This window comes from Elephantulus edwardii, unplaced genomic scaffold, assembly GCF_000299155.1.
Source record: "Elephantulus edwardii isolate Elephantulus edwardi_28Jun2011 unplaced genomic scaffold, EleEdw1.0 scaffold00050, whole genome shotgun sequence".
Classification (NCBI taxonomy): domain Eukaryota; kingdom Metazoa; phylum Chordata; class Mammalia; order Macroscelidea; family Macroscelididae; genus Elephantulus; species Elephantulus edwardii.
The window spans coordinates 18,531,506-18,552,385 of NW_006399800.1; the positions used below are offsets into that span (position 1 = coordinate 18,531,506).

Sequence of the window (20,880 nt, forward strand, 5' to 3'; positions counted from 1 at the left end):
ACTAAAATTAATTTACAAACTATATGCAGAACAGATCATCTGGGAGGCTGGGCTCTATGAAGAGGAATGCGGCTTCAGGATTGGAGGAATACTCATCAACAATCTGTGTTATGCAGATGATACAACCCTGCTTGCTTAAACTGAGTAGGACCAGAAGTGCTTGTTGCAGAAGGTCGAGGACTACAGCCATCAATATGGATTGAAACTCAACATCAAGAAAACAAAGATTCTTACCACTGGGCCAAATGTCAGCATCATGAAAATACTGAAATTGTTAATAGCTTTAGTTTGCTTGGCTCCACAATCAACAATCTTGGTACCAACAGCCAGGAAATTAAAAGACAAATTGCACTGGGAAAGTCTGCTGTCAGAAACTTTTCCAAAGTACTTAAGAGCAACGAATTCAGTCTGGAGACTAAGATGTGCCTCATCCAGGTCACAGTCTTTGCAATTACTTGCTAAGCTCAGAAAGCTGGACAATGACTAGGAATGACACAAGGAGAACTGATGCCTTCGATCTGTGGTGCTGGACAAGAGTGCTGAATATAGCATGAACTGCTAAAAGAACAAACAGGTATGTCCTACAGATGGTGAGACTAGGCTGTTCCTTGGAGGCAAAAAAATGTGATGCTTCATCTCACATACTTTGGGCATGAAGCATGTAGAGGGAGAGAAGAAGACCCTCGATGAGACGGATTGATTCAGTGACTGGGGTAATGAGTGTAGGTGTGTCAGAGACTTTAAGATTGGCACAGGATAGAGCAGGGTTTAGGGTTGTGGTACACAGGGATGGTACCTAACAACAACAACTACAATACTTAAGATATGACAGGTAGCTCCATATTGCAAGATGGAGCAGAGTCTACATCATAACAAGTTACACATATGCCTGTATCATGTTCATTATATGCGGGCAATAAGGACTGTATAAATTACTTAAATGACTCTATTAAAATTAAGGGAACTCTGGTGGCCTAGAGGCAAGAAGCTGTGCTGCAATACCAAAGGCACGCAGTTTGAATCCCACCAACTACTCCATGGGAGACGAATGGGCAATCTCCTTCTGTGTGATAAACGGCCTCTGAACATCCACCAGAGGGTCACCAATGGGTCAATTCCACCTCAATGGTTCATACAACAACAACATCAACAATTATTAGAATTATCATCTTTAAAATATTACACATGCCTTTTACCTGTATTTTAACAAAGATCAAAATTAATCTCTAATTATTTGACCACTGAAGAGTAGAATGTTTCTGAAATTGATTTAATTCCGGAACTCCAATAATCTAGTATAAAAAGCCAAATTTAAAATAAATCCTTTATCAAGATTTTTAAGACATTTTGTTCCCATTGTTTTTAAGAACAATCAGTTATTTTCATCAGTTTTGGTTTGTTACGAACCAAGACTATTTTTAAAATGGTGTGTAACAGTTTTCATTGAGAAACCACAGTGACTGATTATAGTAATCCATTTTGCCTTCAACACTTCACTTGCCCTTCAAAAATCATGAGAAAATGTGCCAAAGATATTTACGTGAGACAAAATACAAGCTCAGAGATGTCAACTTAAAAGCTTTCCATAAAACCCATCTATAATAGCTACTAATATCACTACAATATAACACAATTAATGAAGAATGAACTAAAAGATAGCCTCTTGCAGTTTTCAATATTGAGTAATATAACAGTAAATTAGCTTTTATTGCTGTTATACAATAGAGTAATCAAGTATTCCCTTTTACATTGAATTGACTCTTTCTTTTTATAAATTGTACTAAAACTCCAATTGTATATTAACAAGAGACGAATCAAAAAGACTGTACTTTATGAAAAGACGTATGGGATGAATCTTTGCGAGAATAAAATTATATTCCTAATACTAGATTTAATAATCCTAGGACATTGAGTTGCAAACTGATCGACTTTAGTGGTCAATTCACTTTGTTCTTTCCCTTTTATATATCTGGAAATTGAATGAAGGCTAGTGCAGCGTTATGAATTCATTTCAATGTATTCTTTTTCACTCTCACAACATTACCAGTTGCTATAGAGTTCATTCTGATCCATGACAACTCCATGCATGTCAGAGCTGCACTGTGCTCCATAAGGTTCGAAATGTCCCATTTCCTTAAAATGTCGATTTCTAAGACTTACTTCTGGTGCACTGCTAGAAGGAATCAAACTTATAACTCAAAAATCAGTTTTTAGCTATTTTAAATAAGGAAAATTTTCAAGCAAAGAGTGTATAAGAAGTTCTCTAAAGCATCAGATGTGAGTAGAAATTGAGCACCACTATTTAATCATCATCATAGAGTTCTGGGGGCCTAGTCTGTGGGGAGTTGTGCACTAACTCAAAGCCCACACCTCTCGGATGCTCAAATCCAACAGCGGCTCTAAGGATAAAGGATGCGCCTCTCTTCCTGCATGACCTATAGCTTTGAAAATGCAATGGAGGGTCAGTTAAGAGTTAATTCCAACTTGACAACAATGAATACGTCGTTATTTTTATCATTAAAAATAATACTAAGTATGAAGGTGGAAGTGGGGAAAATCAATCATAGGGTCACAGAGTTTGGTGGGAGAAGGGAAGGGTTAATGGAATTAGGAAAGATCCGGTAGGTATCTGAAAAGGTGGGGTAATAGTGGGCACAGATCAATGATTAATTTAATAAAACACAGTGTATGGGAATGATCGTATGAAACACAATGTGAATGAAGCAATGTGGGAAACACAATGTCGATGAAATAAACACAATATGTAAGAATTTTGTATGTAAACCAATATAAAATTTAAAAATAATATCTTCTAAAGTAAAAGAAAAAAAATAAATGTAAAAATCCTGGGAAGAAAAGCCTGAAGATCTGCTTTTTGGGGGACAAAATCAGTCTGAAACCACCGAAAATTAACCAGCCCATCTAAGGTGCAGCGATGGGCCTCTTTCAGTCTGGAACAAAGAAGAGGGAGGGAGGGGTTAAGCAAAGACACATAGGAACAAGCAGTTCTAGGAGTCATGTGAACCTCAACCTAGAGGAGCCTCAACCAGAAGAGCTTGATGGTGCCCGGCTACCACGGCTGAATGCAGAGTGGGAGGAAAATACATGATGAAAGACAAAATTATGAAAATAGATGGACTTTTGTGGCTCCACTTTCATCCAAATAATACACAATTTTATATGGTAATAATACCATGATTGTTCCTCAGAATAATCATAAAGATCAGAAGAGTAGTATTTGCCCCAGGATAAAGCTCAGAAGGCAGGAAGAGATAAGATAGAAGGGTGAACTGTAACAAGAATGATAGGGAGGGAGAGTGAAGAGGGAGGTTACAATGTGAGTATTCTAACTAGTGCCATAAAGCAAAATGTGTGTGAATGGTTACATTAAACACCAATTTGCTCTGCAAACTTGCACAAACAGAAACCTGCAGCTCACACCCAGTTCTACTCCAATACACATGAAAGGGACATGAGTTGTGCAAAACTGTGCAAAAATGTTTTCTTAATTTTTCACTGATTAATTTCTATGTTTACATTTTTGGTTCTACACTATTTCTTGGTAGCTCTGATGTATTTGAAGAGCACTTAGCTTTATTCAAGAGCAGACAAGACAAATCTGGTGACTGAATCCTCAGCTCTAGAGGGAGCTCCATGCTCTGCCGCTGAGCACTCCCCTTTCCACAGTACAATCCAGAGGGTCAAATATCCAGCCAACTGGGGAGCAGTCCTGACATTCAGCACATGACAACCCACATTATGTGCACAAGCTGGCTTCTCGAATGCGCCAGGGTCCAGCCCAAGCAGTTATCAAAGGGATGTAGTTTTTGGAGGGTGTACACAATGCTGGGCTGTTACCAAGCACCCCTACCTGAGTTTAGAATGGGGAAAGTAGGCTGTTGATAGGTCAGCTGATTCCAAACTATCAGAAAGCAGCAGAGAACACTGGCATCTAAACAGTCTAAATCCCCACCTGGCTTCCAGATCATTGAAATATTTTTCAAGGTAGGTAGAAAGTATCTATTTTATTAGTAATTTATTAGTTTTATTTATAATTTCTAAATATTTAGAGATAAAATAATGTGGCTCTTCTGTTATTTTGCTGGCCCAAGATATAAAAGGTTGTCTCTGGTGGCCTAGTTGAAAGGAGTGGTATCACCATCCCAAAGGTACAAGGTTCAAATCCACTAGCTGCTCCATAAGAAAAGGATGGGCAATCTCCAGTCCTGCAAGTTAGAGCCTCTGGAAAAACTGCTGGAAGGTCAGCTATGAGTTAGCTCTGAATTGATGGTGCACAACAACATACAATAATATAGCCCAAGCTGCAAACTGGCCATTTCTCATGGATCTACCAGCATCAATGCAAAGCCGGGAAGAATAAGAATTTAGTAATTGCTTGAAAAAAGAAAAAAAAAGTGAACTGTATAGACAACTTCAACTAGAAATAAAATTAGGGATAAAAGATGCCACACTATTAGTATTAATGTTCACTGCCTGTCCTTAGGCTAACCTAATAATTGTTGACTAATGTTTCTATATTATTTATAGTTCAAAAGTCCTCCCAGCAAACAACAAATGCTGGCAAGATTGTGGAGAAACTGGAACCCTTATTCACTGCTGGTGACAGTGTAAAATGGTGCAGCCACTATGGAAGACAGTATGGAGCTTTCTCTAAAAGTTGCAAATAGAAGTATCATTTGACCCAGCAATTCCACTACTGGGAATATACCCCAAAGAAACAATAACCACCACTCAGACAGATATATGCACACCCATGTCTATCACAGCTTTGGTCACAATAGAAAAGAGTAGGAAACAACCTAAGTGCCCATCAACAATTGAATGGACAGAGAAGTTCCATTATATTCACACAATGGAATACTATAAAGCACTGAAAAACAAAGAACTCATGAAATATAATTCAAAATGGGTGATCCTGGAGGACATTATGCTGCATGAAGTATCTGAGACACAAAAGGACAAATACCGCATAGTGCCACTGTTGTGAAACGGGACTGACATCAGGATTTGGGGTAGACTGCTAAAGATGGGATAAATTATGCATACTGCATTGAAACAGATGAGAGAGAGAGAGAGAGAACTGTTTAAAAAGGTATCATTGTCATGACATGAGTCCAGAACGAAGGCTGCATAGTTGTATGGACTTAGGGGGGAGGGACTGCATTAACAATGAAGAATTTTTTCTTTTACTTTTCAAAAAGAAGAACGAACTGGAGAGGAGGGATGGGCCGGGAGAAAGTGCAATAATGAATGAATGGTAATCTAAAATTTGTGAATTTTCATTAGTATTAATAATAATAAAAAATTTTATAAAACCAAAAAAGTCTCTGTCAGCCCTAAGATGATTTAAAACATCTACTATTAAAAAGTTTCACTCTTCAAAGCATTGCTGCACTATAATAGTTTACACTTTACAGTAATGAATTTTTAGTGAGTTGATTCATTCCATTCAAAAACTGAATATGCAAGCAGCAGCTTTGAGGAATATAGGAGATATGGTGGCCTAGTGGTAAAGAGTTGAGCTGTCAACCTAAATGCATGTAGTTTGAATCTACCAGATGCTCTGCAAGAGAAAGCTAGACAACCTCCTCCCACGCTATTTACTACCTCTGAACACTTGCTGGAGCACCAATAATGTTTTGATTCTGGCTCAAGGGCATATCACATCACCTGCTAAAAACATTCTGCAGCTGATCAAAAGGCCTGCAGTTGCAACCCACTAGCGATTCTGGCTCAATGGCACACAATAATCCATCCATAGGAGAAGATTTCCAGGCTTGGAAATACTATGGGCAGTCCTACTCTAACCTACAAAATCACTCTGAGTCAGAACTGATTCGATGGCCATAGGTTTGGTTTTATTTGGTTTTGAGAAAAATATAAAAAGATTCTGAGTTCCCAAAGTCACATCCAAATAAGTAACAGAATAATAAACATTTTAAATGCACTTAGTTTTAAGTTGTTATTTTAAGTTTAATGTCACAACAAAATAAAATTTTAAAAAATAAACATTCATAAAAAATCTCTTATTATAATTGTTCTCAATCACCAAATAAGCAATGAATGTCTTTCATAACTCTTCCAATCTTTCAGCATATGACAGCAACATCAAGCCTCATATATAAGGGGCCATATATGATTTTAATTGGTTTTACCAAAACAAAACTATGCTGTTGATTAATTTTAATTTCAACATTTGTATTATAAGTTAAACTTCTGTCTTCCCCTGATAAACTGTGAAAGAATTTTAATTAACAATCTGGTTTATTCATGCCAACACATACTAAGCATCTAATAAGGGCAAAGCAATAAAGAAAAGCTAAATGAAAACAGTTTCTACAGTGAAAATGGGAACAAAATGCAAAATGTTGTTCCTAAGATAGGAACAACAACAGGAAAGAAAAAGATAAAATAACACCAAATTGGTAACAAAAAACAAGAAGGAAGTTTCCTAGATGCTGAAGACCAACAACATCAGCTATAAGACTAATGTGTACCTGATCCAAACCATGACCTTTTCATTCACTTGTTATATATCTGAAAGCTGAACAATGAGTAAGGATGACAGAATAAGAATCAATGACTTTGGGTTGTAATACAGAAGAATACTGAATATCCCATGCACTGCAAAAAATAACAACCAGATTTATCCTAGAAAGGTGCAGCCAGGGTGTTCCTTGGAGACAAGAATAGTCTCACATAGAGTGGGCATGTTGTTTGGAGAGGCCAGTCCTTGGAAAAGGACATCAAGCTTGGAAAGTTGGAGAGTCAGGAAAGAAGGTCTTGAACAAGATGGACTGACACAGTGACCACAGCAATGGGCTCAAGTATATCAGAGATGATGTGAATGGCACAGAATAGGACAGGGCTCAGATTCATTGTTCATAGGGGCACTGTGAGCCATAGTCAACTCGATGGCACTTAACAACAACATATGCATGGACAATGATTGAAGAACTGATGCCATTAAGTTGTGGTGCCGGTGAAGAATAGTGAATATGCCGTAGACTCAAAGAAGAATAAACAAACCTTTATTGGATAAAATATAACAAGAACACTCCTTAAAAGCAAGGATAGTAATCATTAGCCTTATAAGCTTTGGACCCACTATCAGGAAGGGCCAGTCTCTGGAGAACAACATCATGCTTGGCAAAGCAAAGGGTCAGTGAAGAAGAAGAGGACGTGAAAAAGAAGATGACCTTCAATGAGATGAACAGATACTATGGCTGCAACAATGAACTCAAACGTAATGTTGTTGTGAATGCAACAATGAACTCAAACATAATATTGTTGTTGTTGCTGCTGTTATGTGCTGCCGAGTCGCTGTGACTCATAGTGAACCTACTGCAAATGCAAGTATGGCCCAAAACCAGGCAATACAGGGGGTAGCCCTGAATAAAACCCAACCAGATAGTACCTAACAACATCATGAAGATCAACCTGCTGATTCTTTTAAATGCTTTTGACTTCAAGTTTCCAAAACCATCTAAGCTTTTATTACCAAGTGCTTTGGTTTCCCATAACAGTTGTCTAAGCATATCATCTTCACTCTCATGAAATTGTTTGAGACACAGCACTTTTTGAACCCATGTAAGATGCTGCCACTGGAAATTTTATCCCACAACACAGGCACCCATTTGCATTACTGTTAGGTCAGCTGGGCTGTGTCCTCCTGCAGGGGCATCCGTATGAGCTCCAATTATTATCCCTTATTATATTGCTTTTCTAAGTGTCCTTTAAAAGACCTGCATACCTTGATACCTAACACTTGCACTTCTGAGATCAACTTCCAAAATAGTTTCTGCATCACCATGGTGCTGAAGTAATTTATTTCTCATGCTAAAGATTTCATCTGCAAAAATATATCATGCCAACAAACGAAGTCACTTCAGACCTGGGATTTTTAAAATTATAAAAGAGCATTATTTAAAATACAAAAAGCATTATTACAAGTTACAGGGGGAAAACCAGAATTCTTTGAGTTGATCTTCAGGTATGGGAGAGGTAATCAGTCTTACGGTCAGGCAAAGACCGGGTTGTTATTATTAAAGTTTCTAGAAGAAAAAGCTTTAAAACTGGGAAATACTACTTCTAAATCACTTTATAATTGTAAAAAATGTAGCACTGAGAAAAACCACTCACCATCTCATGTACTAATGTAGCATTTAAGGACAGACACATTTATTTCAATAAAGAGAGAAAAAAATCAGAAGGAATAAAGAACAGGAAAGAAATAGTGTGGTAAGGTAGCTCTTTTTGCAAAATACTTAATAAAATCATTTTTATGATTAATACTACTAAAGTAGATGACATTTGGCTTGGGAACACTTAAAAGACTTTCCTCCTACCTGTTCTGTCTGTGGTTTCAGGAAGTATTACCCATAATGGGCAGTATTAAATAATCATTATGTGTGCTGATTCCAGAGCCAGATGGCACCGGTTCAAACCCAGCTCTCCCAGGACAAATAAACCTCTCTTGCATCTAAATTTTCTTATCTGTGACAGGAAGGTAAGGTAAGACTGAAAGGGGCTATAAGGAATTGCTGTTGTTCTGAGCTATCAAGTAGATTCTGAATCATGGTGATGCCATGTGCTCCAGGGTAGATGCCATGTACTCCAGGGTAGATGCCTTGTGCTCCTAGGCTGTGATCAGTATAGAATCAGATCGCCAGGCCATTTCGAACCACCAAGCTTTCAGTTACCAGTTGAGTGCGAGCGATGTGCACCACGGAGGGGCCTCTATGAAGACTAATGGACTTAATGTATCTGGAATGCTTAGAAAGCAAGCTTGGTGACACAAGAACTGAAAGGTCACAGTGTGAACCAGCCAGCTACTTAGTGGGACAAAGATGATCAGTTCCCTCCTGTAAATATTTACAGCCTCAGAAAAATGAAGGAGGGTCACTTTGAGTCAGAGTGGACTCAATGGTCGTGGGTACAGAGTCTAAACAGTGCCTAGAGTATAGTAAATTCCACAAATGTTAGGAATTTCTGCCTCTTTAGGCGATCTGCAAGGTCTGAAGCATGCAGACTTGAAGGGCAAACTCATTTTAGACAAAAGGTAACCACAGCCAAGACAGGATTAATAATTACCTATCTATATCTCTCCAGTAACTGCTTCATGTGTGTGCTGGTCAAACAAGACAGTACAGGAGAGCCTGAGTTCTCTAAAGTTTATTGTTCTGTACGTTGTTGTTGATGTTAGGAGCTATAAATCAAGTACAACTCATAGTGACCCTAGGAACAGCAGAAGTAAACCCTCCACCCTCCCCTATCCTGTTCCATTGTCACAATCTCTGGCATTCTCTAGTTCAATGCAGTGGTCACTGTGTAAATCCATCTGGTTAAAGGTCCTTTCTTTCACTATCCCTTACCTTTCCAAACACGATGTCGTCCAATGAACAGCTTCTCCTAGCAACATTTCCAAAGAATGTGTGATGAAGCTTTATCATCTTTGCCTCCAAGTAACACTTCAGCTCCATTTTCTCCAAGACATACCTGTTTGTTTGTTTGTTGTTTTGTTTTCTTTTCCTTTGGCAGTTCATGGAATATTCATTATTCTTCTCCAACATCACAGTTCAAAGGCATCAATTCTTCTTCTGTCTTCCATATTCACTGTCCAGCTCTCAGCAGTATAGCTAGTGACTGAAAAGACCATGACCTGAATAAGGCATACCTTAGTCCTCAAAGCTCCTCAATAATTTGGAGAGGTTCCTCACTGCATACTTTTGCAATGCAATACGTCTTCTGATCTCCAGACAATTGGTACCAAATGTACTGATTGTGGATCCAAGAAAGATAAAGTTATTGACAGTTTCAATCATTTCTCCATCTAGCATAAAGTTGCCTATTGCTCCAGGGGTGAGAATTTTTTATTTTCTTGACATTAAGATGCAATCCATATTGAAGGACTTGTTCCTCTGTGACATGTGCTTCAAGTCCTCCTCCTTTTCAGCAAAAAAAGGTGTCATCGGCAAAACAAAGGTTACTGATGAGTCTTCCTCCAATACTGACACCACCTTCTTCTTCATAAGAGCCCAGCTTCTCAAATAATCTTCTCAGCATACAGATTGAACAGGTATGGAGAAAAGATACAATCCTGATGCACATCTTTATTAATTTTAAACCATTCAGTGTTCTCTTGCTCTAGGTATAGGTTTCATATGAGTACAATTAAGTGTTCTGGGACTTGCATTCTTCTCAAAGTTAGCCATAATTTGTTATGATCCACACAGTCAAATGCCTTTGTATAATCAATAAAGCATAAACAGACATCCTATTTAGGACTGTCTATTAGTGCTAGATAGTTGTATATAGAAACCTCAATACACCAATTCTAGAGTTCTCTTTAGGACAAAACCATGTAAATATTTTACCCTTAAATGTTAGGATATTTTTAGCAATAAAGTTTGCCAGATGATATACAGCATATCAAGTTAAACATTAATTTCTGATAAAAAGAGGAATACATTTTTAGTAAAATATGTTAGTATGCAATATTTATTATTGTAAGTTATGCACCATACTTATACCCAATTAAAAGCACTCAAATTGAACTTAGCATCTTTCATTTTTATTTGCTAAGTATGACAACCTAATTAGGAGTCCAGATAAATGTGCAGAATTGGCTGGTATCCATAAAATAAGAAGAAACAGTATCATTTGGACTTAATAAAGTTTCTTAAGAGGCAATGTGGTACACATTAAGAACACAGGTTTGGGCATCAGCAAAATGAATTTCCATTTACTAGCTTCTGCCAAAGTATCACTGATTAATCTTGAACAAATTATGGTCAACTACACTGGCTTCTCACATACTTTGGGTAACCTGTCAAGTCAAGCCAGTGCTTAGAAAGAAACAGCAGCTAGGAGAGGTGGAGGGCTGGTGAAAAGAGACCCTCAACAAGATGGACTGAGAGTGTCTACAGCTAAGGGCCTGGCATGATGGAGATCACGATGATGGCACAGGAAAGGGCAAGGTTCGATCTGTTCATAGGTTACTATGAGCTGTATTTGAATCAGTGGCACTCAACCCCACTCTACCGACCTCAAGGACTCTGGATGAAACAACAGTTAAGCGTTTAGCTGCTAATGGAAGAGCTAAAAGTTCAAACGTAGCCAGCTGCTCCAAGGGAAGCTGCCCTGGCAATCTGCTCTCATAAAGATTACAACCTGCAAGAACCCCACAGGACAGCTCTACTCTATCAGATGGGTTTGCTCTGCTTCAAATGAAACTCACCAGAATGCAACAACCTTGGTCCGGATTACCTTACCTGTTAAACAGGGTTGAATTTACCACTTTTGGGTGCTTCCATAAAGTAACACATGACTGGAACTACCCTGATGTAGGACTAGCAAGGAATGCAGGTTCTCAGCTATTCTTCCTCATCCTCAGTCCTTCCAGCAACTGAAATTTCCTATCACAGTAGTAAAACCAAAGAAACCACTTCATTCTACCACAGCTAAAGTAATGAAAGTATTCCTGAAACTGTTCACATTCAAACATTTCCCTCTACAACTGAATTCAAAGTCTCCCCTATGGTAATGCCCACTTCTATAGGCTTTGTTCAACTTCTGGTGCCTTCTGACAAGACTTAATTCATATTTAAACAGAAGCTTGTTGTTATTACTATTATTATTTCTTGACAAATTTTTGGTCTTTCTGGTAACCGTTTTGAAAATAAAGATATAATTTCAAATTACCAGATGACACTAAAGGCAAAAATCTATTAATTTAAAAAAAAAACTGAATATCTAATTATTCATTTAAGCCAAGAGAAATTCTGCAAATGGACCATAAATTCACAGAAAAAAATTATTTTCCAGGCTAACTCCTGGGCCTCTGTCTTCTGATTATTTTATAGTCATACCACATAAGGGATTATTTTCTAATATCCATTTTACAAATTACTTAACTAACAATATGCTGTCCAACATTCCTTTTAGCATGCCTTATCTTCACTTTACACACTGTGATTTCTTTGAAAAAAAATTAACTAAATATTCCAGCAGTTTAACTAGTGGGGAGCAAAGAATTAAGATCATAGATACAAAGGTGCTGTAATTGTGTTTTAATCAGCTTATTAAATGCAACATGAACATGTATCAATCAACTAACACTTAATTTCATGGTCTATGATTCAAAACTTTTCAAAAGCATAACAGCACAAAGTTATCAGCATTTACTTAATAATGCTTTTCTAATTTGGTTTTAACTTTGTAAACCACACAAATATTCTATGACATTTGTTACATGTCTTTATAAACTGAAAGAAGACATAATTAAGAATTTAGTTAAGAGACAAATAATTTGAAACATCTCTTTTCCTAAGGAATATTACCAAAATTGCTCAAGAAGAAAAATATCTACATTTGTATGAGCACAGCAACAAAAATTCTCCAAGTTGGGAAACTAAATACAGAAATCTTTTAAAAATCTATTTTAAATATTTCTATCCACAACTGACAAAGCCCCCTGATGAAATAAACTACCAAGCTAAAACTTGTTTTAAATTGTTGCTGTAGAAAATGCAAACAAATCTCTACAAATCTCATTTCAAAAGTAAATTGCCTAATTACGCATTCATTTAGAAGTATTTTACAAAGATTTCCCATTACAGAGTCACATTGTGACTTGGAACGTATGTGCATACACTTTTCCTCTTTCTCCTCCCTTATAAAATAGTTATTTCCTTGCAATCTGAAAGATTCCATTTTTCACAGAATAATTTAATCTAAATTCCACTTTTGTTAAGGAACTGTGGTATGAAAATTACTAAGAAAAGTTAGCAGGCTCTTTGCACTAGCATTTTGCTTGATGACAAAAACTGCTTTAGTTTTGAAAGGCCTGTTTCTAGCCATAATTTTTACCTCAAGTGGAGAAAGGCCTGAGGGTAAGGGTCATTAACATCTTTTACTAAGACAAAAAAGATTCAACTATGGTTGCTAGGATACCAACAGGCAGATTCATTTATTGCAGTCAGCAACAGTTATTAGAAATGTCTTCTCACAAAACAACATACTAACAGTATGTTGCAAGAACAGTAATGCCATAAAAAAAAATATCTCAAAGGCAGAGGCCAGCTCTATCCTTGAAGAGTTTAATATCTTCTTCTGCAGGTACATAATATTACAAAGGACATTTTACAGAAGGTATTTCCTAAAGGAAAAGAAATAACTAGACAGTAGGAAGAAGGTATGTTAAAAAAAAAAATAGGGCAAGGATTAAGTCAAGTGTTTCATCTGATTCTGAAGAGTCTATTTCATTTGTTTATTAACTTCCAGAATTAAAAATACTGACAACTGACTATATCCTTGTTTGAAGTCCCTGGATAGCACAAATGATACTCTTATCTGCTAACCAAAAGGCTAATGGTTCAAGTCCACGCAGAGGTAGCTCAGAGATTGGATTGATGAACATATGGAAATTTCACAGCCAATGAAAATTTGATAAAGTGCAATTCTACTCTGACCAAGAAAGGGCTTGCTGGCAGTCAGAATACAGTGGACAGCAATCAACTGGATGCTAGTACATTACAGTGACTATTCTAGGCATGAGAGACATGGTGGTTAAAAAGATAAAAGTTGAAGCCTTCAGTGACTGTAAATATGCAGCTGGTGATATGTGTGTATGTTTGGTGTTGCCTGTGCACAGTATGATAAAGTTGAGGAGGGACATAATAAAGACAGATGAGAAGAGTCCAGGATATTTAGCTATTATTTTACATCAAGTATAGGGAGGTCGGGTAGCCTAGTGGTAAGAGCCTGCTTGCAATCCCAAACACAAACAGTTCAAATCCACCAGCTGCTTGACTGGAAAAGGAAGGATAATCTCCTCCCATGAGACTTACTGCCTCTGAAAACCCACTGGAGGGTCAGCTATGAGTTGGTTCTGACTTGATGGTATGCAAGAACTGTATGTCAAGTGTTGGGCTAGGCTTGACAGTGAGAAAAATACATACATTCTTTTATTATTCATGTTTTAAAGACAATAAGATGCAAGTAAACTAACAAAAATTATCTGTATTTTGCTCACTCCCAGTGTAAACTAGAAAAATGGATAATGTCTTTGTAATAAGCAAGTGTCCCTAATCTCTAAGGGTTAGTGTGAGCATACATGTTTATATAACATTTGGCCAACTGCCTGGTAAACCACAAAGTTCATTATTATAGTTAAGTGTCTGCATTACACAATACGATGAAGTGAGACTGAAGGAGTTTGGGGTTAAAAAAAAAAGAAAATATTAATAAAAGTATTTTCTGCTTTGAAAAAATACCATCAAAAATAGGAGAGGTGCGTTTCAGACAAAACTGTTTCAAAAGATACTTGTGAAATGTTGTTGTTGTTGTTATCGAGTTGTAGACAACTCATAGCAAACCTATGAATGAAACACCTGAACACATGTATAACTTTCATCATTTCTCCATGTTCAGTGTTTCCGGAGGCAAGCCATTTCTGAAGCGGATGCCACTCCTGCTTCCATGCTTGTTTTAATCGGGGAGCTCTGCCAAACACTGTCCACCATGGATAACCATTATCACATATGACACATCAGTGTCACAGTGTTCAGCATCACAGCAACCTCGAGTTGCCTCTGTACAGCAATGCACAGACCAGTGCTATACCACTCTGAAGAATGCTCAACAAAAAACAATTTAAACCAGGCCTGGGAGCCTCAGAGTAAAATCACCCACTTTTGGCTTGGCAGCCTAACTTTCTATCCAGTAGGCCAACAGAGTACTCTCATTATTGTCGTTGTTGTTCTTGTTCTTGTTAAGTGCCATTGAGTCATAGATAACTCATAGCAATGCTATGAACGAAAGACCTGAACACTTGTATAACATTCATCGTTCCTCCATGTTCATAGAGTTTCCAGAAGCAAGCTATTTTGGAAGTGGATGCCACTCCTGCCTTGTAACTTACAATACAGATTACACAAATGAAATCCAATATCACATATCCAATAAAGTAACAAGAACTCATTTAAGTTTGCATGACTGGCAGAAAGAGAAAATAGGCAACAATTCAAATAAAATGGTGCAAAGAACTGTTACTTTTTCATTCCAAAAACAAGTTTTTCAGAGTTCTTGTTGTTGTTATGTGCTGTCAAGTCGTTTGTGACTCATAGCAACCCTATGTACAACAGCCCTAAACCCTGCTCTATCCTGTGCCAACTGCATGGCCTTTGACACACCCATTTAAAAAAAAAACAACACAAAACAACAGCTATAGGCCCAAGGCAGTCTCCAAACCCAGGTGAAGCACGAGCATCTCATTTCACTGACCAATAATGAAAGGCAGGTGGTGTCTGCACCCAGTTTCTCCATGCAAACATGCTAGTACTTTATCTGAGTGGTGTAATCAGCTAAACACTGAAATAGTTTGAACCCACTCACCAGGTGCCTTGGAAACCAAGACTAGCAATCTGCTTCCGAAAAGTCACAATTCTTACCCCTTGAGCAGTTATGGCAACCAACTGCAGCAACAACTTAATCTGGTGCTTCTTGTTGTTGTTAGATGTCACTGAGTCACCTACAACTCATAGAAACCCTACGAGCAATAGATCTGAATCTTGCCCTATCCTGTGCCATATCTCTGATATGCTCAAGTCCATTTTTATATATATTGTTATAATCCATTCTGTCAATTAGGCAAATACAAGGAGTATGGAGTAGACATGATTTTAATCACCTTATCCACTTACTTTAACCCTTGCTTAAGATGCTGCTCTACTCAGTGATCTTCATTTTACAGCTACAATAATAAATAAAACCTAGGTGGCATGGCAGTCCACAGCAGAGTCAGCATACCTGCAGGATTCTGTCTGATTATGAAGTCCACATCTCCAAAGGCTTTCCAAGAGGCCTGACAACCCCTGTGTGTGGATTTGAAGAAACAAACTGAGACTAAGGAACAGCATGAATCAAAATACATGAGGAAAAGTTAGCCTCATAGGTTTCTGGAGAAAGAGTTAAAGTCATTAAGACAAAAGACAGAATCAAAGTCAGATGCTGATGTACGCCATGTGCTCCCTGCAGATCTCCACAACAATACCAATGTCACATATTCTCTACAGCTGTGCAGAGTACTTTAAAAATTCAACCATGCCACCATCCATGATCCACCTCTCAGGCTTCATCTCACACTCAAAATCAGCATGCTTCTGAAAACTAGGAAACTATCTTAGTCTTCTAGTGCTGCTAAAATAGAAACATTACAAGTAGATGGCTTTATTGTCGTCATTATGTTCCGTCAAGTCAATTACAACTCATAGTGTCCTTATGCACACGAGCAATTTTGGGTACCACTTCTCAGGGAAGAGTGTCTCTATGTCATTTCTGCAGCAAAGTCTTTGTGTCCTGTCCACATCTGTGGTCCCAGCATCCTTTAGAGATCTCCCTATCTTCTTTCGAGTGTCTGAGGCTTTCTCAATTCAGGGACTCAGGATCAAATGATAAGCTCTATCTATTCCGGGCCCTTCTTCCTTGGAACTAGTCAGGTTCTTCCTGCTCTGCTCGTTTCTCTACTTTTACTTCATGTAAGATGGAAGGTGATACACGCCACAGCCTGAGAAAATGCCTCTTCCATCAGATCAGGTCATAAAGGTGTTGCGTATCACTCTCTTCCCCTTAAAATGGAATGGCTGGTCACATGAGATCATACCACAGAGTATCTTTACAATATTACATTAACTACGAAAATTCTAAGAATCATGGCGAAATCATTCTAACATATTTTAGGAGATACCTCTCTCTTGCTTTTTCACTCAGTCACACTTGCACAGACATACTTAACTGTGTGTTAGTATCAGGTACTATGTAACAGTCACATTGCCTTACAAAATAGCAGAAAAGGGAAAAATATTATTAGATGATAAATGAGTGCTAGCAGGAAGGAACAAGAAGTTAAAGCAAAAGGTGACTACTGGTGTCTAATAATACTGATCAAAATCTAAGTATCTCAAACAAATCTTTCAAAGTTCAACCAAAATAAGAAGAAAATTTAAAAAGTGTTGTAATTATATTCAGTAGTCATTTATTCTATACTAGTGTGCTCAGATTAACATGTTTGCACATCAAAATACATTTCTCATTAGAATTTTAGCCATTCACTCTCACCTCCAGGTGGGGGAATCTCTATCCCCAGCAGATAACAAAAGTCATCACAAAAGATAGTTTACAATAATGTAGGGGTTTTTTACTTTAGTGCCACATAACTCGCCTTTGCACTTTTATCCTGTGAAGTACACACATTATCCTAAAACTCCAGGGGGAAAAAGCCTGAGTCTTAGAGAATTAAGTAAAATATTTGAAATCATCCAGCAATCACTAATGGAACTGGGATTCAAACCATGTCCCCCTGGCATCAAGCCAACGCTTTTAACTACCACTTTCTCCTGCTTCACTCTTTATCACAAACACAATGTCTCTCTTACTGTAGTTATAGACATGCACAATATTCTACAAAGTATTTCATTAAGTAAAAATGAGCAACAAGTAATTTTAATGCAGACAACTTTTTATCCCCAAAACTTAAGACCTTCTTGTCATCATAATTATTTCATGGTACACAGACTATTGTATACGTAATATAATATAATATATAATATATATTGTTGTATTATTGTATAATATATATTGTATATTGCATTGTATATGTTATAGCAACAACATATGCGTGCCACCAAGTGGGGATGATCCATAGCTGACTCTCTAGTGGGTTTTCAGAGGCAGTTTAATCACATGGGAAGAGACTGCCAACCCTTCTCTCAGAGAGCAACTGATGGATAACAGCACAGCTTCTTACTACGAGGCTCTATTCTATTCTATTCTATTCTATATAGGACTATTTTACATTGAATAATATAAACAGAAAAAATTAAATGTTGAGATCCATAAAAATATATAAGGACTAAGTTAGTGTTAAAATTATCAAAGGATTATAGCTCAAAAATGTAAGACATAAGCTCATTAAAAGACTCTATGTCTAAAGGGACTTTAGACCTCTGGATTTCTGAAATACAAAAATTACCTGGGTCATTGTGGGAATGAGGCACCACAAAGACTTGAAGGGGCTCAGTGTCCCATTCATCAGTTTTATATGTAATGTCAAATCCTTGCTTCCAAACTCCACCATCTGGATTGTCAAAAGGAATCAGACTGTAAACATCCAACATCTAAAAATAAAGACCAAAAATAAAATAAAACCTTAGGGTAAGTTTATACGAGCACAAACATTAGTAATATAAGGTTAATGTTGGCAAATATTTGCTCAAAACTACTCCCTGCTGTACTCTGCTTATACAACTTAAAAAATAAAATTGCTTCTTAGAAGTTAACTGAAGATCTGACCATCATTCAAAGGCTTAAAATTGTCAGATGTAACTATCTTGCATTTATCTACTTTCCTCTAACAAATACTTCTATTCAGTATCTTCTCCCTTTTCTTCCAATGTAATTTAACAGAAATTATAGGGGCTATACAGCAAACAAAACACACCGCGGAAATTAAATTACTACCAGAATATTTCGTGAGTTTTAAATTTAGTAATGCATTCTTTTAATTTACTTTTTTGGGCTTTCTTTATTTTACAATCAATTTCATACTTTAAATCCATATCTGATGAAAATGCATCTGTAGCTATTCTTCCTTTCAGCATATTTAAGCTTGCCCTTTTAATTCTAAAAGTAACACTATAATAAGATTAATTAGGCATAATCATTTTTAATGGAAAGATTTTTCAAAACTGAGCTATAACTTCTACTTAACAATTTCCTAAGTTTACACTACAGTTTCCTTCGAGCTACTCCTCTATTTGGATATAAAGGGGGAAACACTGCCAAAAAATGTCATTAAACTTAGTTTTACTCTTCAGTCTCTCTGAAAGCAAATGTGACAAAGAGCACTGCCAAACAATCTAGTTTGTAAACATTAAATTATATTAGTTAATTAGGATGTTAAAAAGATATCTTTATTAAAATATAAATGAGTTACAAAAATCTCAAGGACAGCTCAAATTATACAAAGGAGGAAACAAAGTATATTTCAGGATATAAAATTTATGACTTTAATAAATAAAAGAAAACCTTTCCAAAGATAAGTCAACAAATCTTTTGGGGAAGCAGCTGGGTAGGAGGACGTGTTAGCACTTCCTTCTTCAACCTCCTAGTTCTCCCAATTTCTTCCTAACTCACTCTGCTTGCCTTCCATGCTTGCTCTGAACTCCTTTTTATTGAACCCAAATTTATTATTATTGTTAGGTGCCATCTAATCCACTCCAACTCATAGTGAACCTATATATAACATACCCAATCCTTGCCCTATGCTGCAATATCTCACACAATCTCTGCTCATTGTTGTTCACTGTGCAATCCACTTCCTGGCTCATCTCTTTACACATTCTCCATCTTTCCCAGTATGATATCCCTTTCCAAAACATATTCCCTCCTGACAACAAGCCCAACGTATGTGAGACAAAGTCTCATAACGTTGGCTTGTAAGAAAGACTCTTGCCTGCATTGCCTTTTTCTTTTGGCAAGTCAAACGTCAAAGTCATTGCCATGGAGTGGATCCCAAAACTATAGCTCACAAGAGAGGAGACTGTTTTTCTCCTGAAAAGCGACTGCTGGATTCAAACTGTCAAAAGAAATTCTTTGGTATAGCAGCACAACTCTCTACATACGAGGTTGGCAAAGTTCCCTTTATTCAACATTCTTCACCACCATCAAAATTCAAAGACATCAATTCTTCTTTGAACTTCCTAACTCACTGTCAAACTCTGGCATGCATATGAAGCAAATGAGAATATCATGTCTTGGATAAGGAACACCTTAGTCTTTAAACTGACAGCCTTGCTCTGTAGCACTTTCACAGAGAGCAGATTTGCCTAATCTAACAGTCCCCCCCTACCCATTTCTGGAATGCTGCTATCATAAGTGTTTATCATGGATCTGAGCAAAATTGAAACTTTAATCATTTCAATGTTTTCTACATCTATCATGATGTTGCCTAAAGGCTCAGTCAGTTATGGGTTTTTTTTGCTTTATGTTAAGGTTTAATTCACACTATGATCCTCCATTTAGACCTAATAAATAAATAAAATGCTCTTTTTATTGCCTTAACATGGATGACATGGGTTAGTACTAAAAAGTTAATTTCAATTTCAACAAAACCAAGTGTCATAGAAACACATCTCCATGGAGAGCACAGGCTAAATAAATCCTTTTAGCCTGTTCACACTTTGGCTGCTGTGGTGTGGGTAAAAGGTCTGACTGGCTCTGCTGTCCTCAGCTTGAAGACTTATCCTGTCAGCCAAAGCCTCCAAATTGTATCATGTTCTATGCCTCTAGGAACTGAGAAAAGGGGGGGAAAAATCTGCTCTAAAGTAAGGCCAAAAGCCAACTGATTTTATCTGACTTCAAAATATTCAATTCTCAGGGCCCTCCACCAAATTCCAGTTTCTGTTCTAAGTCACAGGTTAAAAACAGCCCTCTGACAACTGTCAGAGAAGGGAAGCACATGACTGACAAGCCTTCAGTTTACGAAAGGCAGACTCCTAATTCTGGTTTTAACTCTACAGCCCTTGAGCGGTTCTACTCTCCAACACACAGGATCATCATGAGCTCTAATCAACTCTCTAAGACAATGTGGTTTTGCCCCTTGATTTTCACCCTTAAAAACAAGACTATCCAGAAGAACTGGAGTACAAGCCTAATACATTAATCAAAATATTCCGGGAGCTCTGAAGACGCAGGAATTGGGAGGAAGGGGGCAGGGAACACCAAACCTAGGGCAGCAGAGACTAGTGGATGGATGGGTGAGGTGAAAAGCAGGCAAGCTGCAGGGAAGAACTGATGAGA

The 20,880-nt window shown here is 37.4% G+C and overlaps 1 protein-coding gene across 1 annotated transcript in view; it reads right to left on the reverse strand.

Moving 5' to 3' along the window:
• Positions 1 to 20,880, reverse strand: part of MAN2A1 (mannosidase, alpha, class 2A, member 1) — a 308,450-nt gene that overhangs the window by 247,443 nt on the left and 40,127 nt on the right. Inside the window, exon 3 of the mRNA XM_006886707.1 lies at positions 18,053 to 18,197. Coding sequence (XP_006886769.1) covers positions 18,053 to 18,197 — 145 coding nt within the window. The remainder of the gene's footprint in view (positions 1 to 18,052; positions 18,198 to 20,880) is intronic.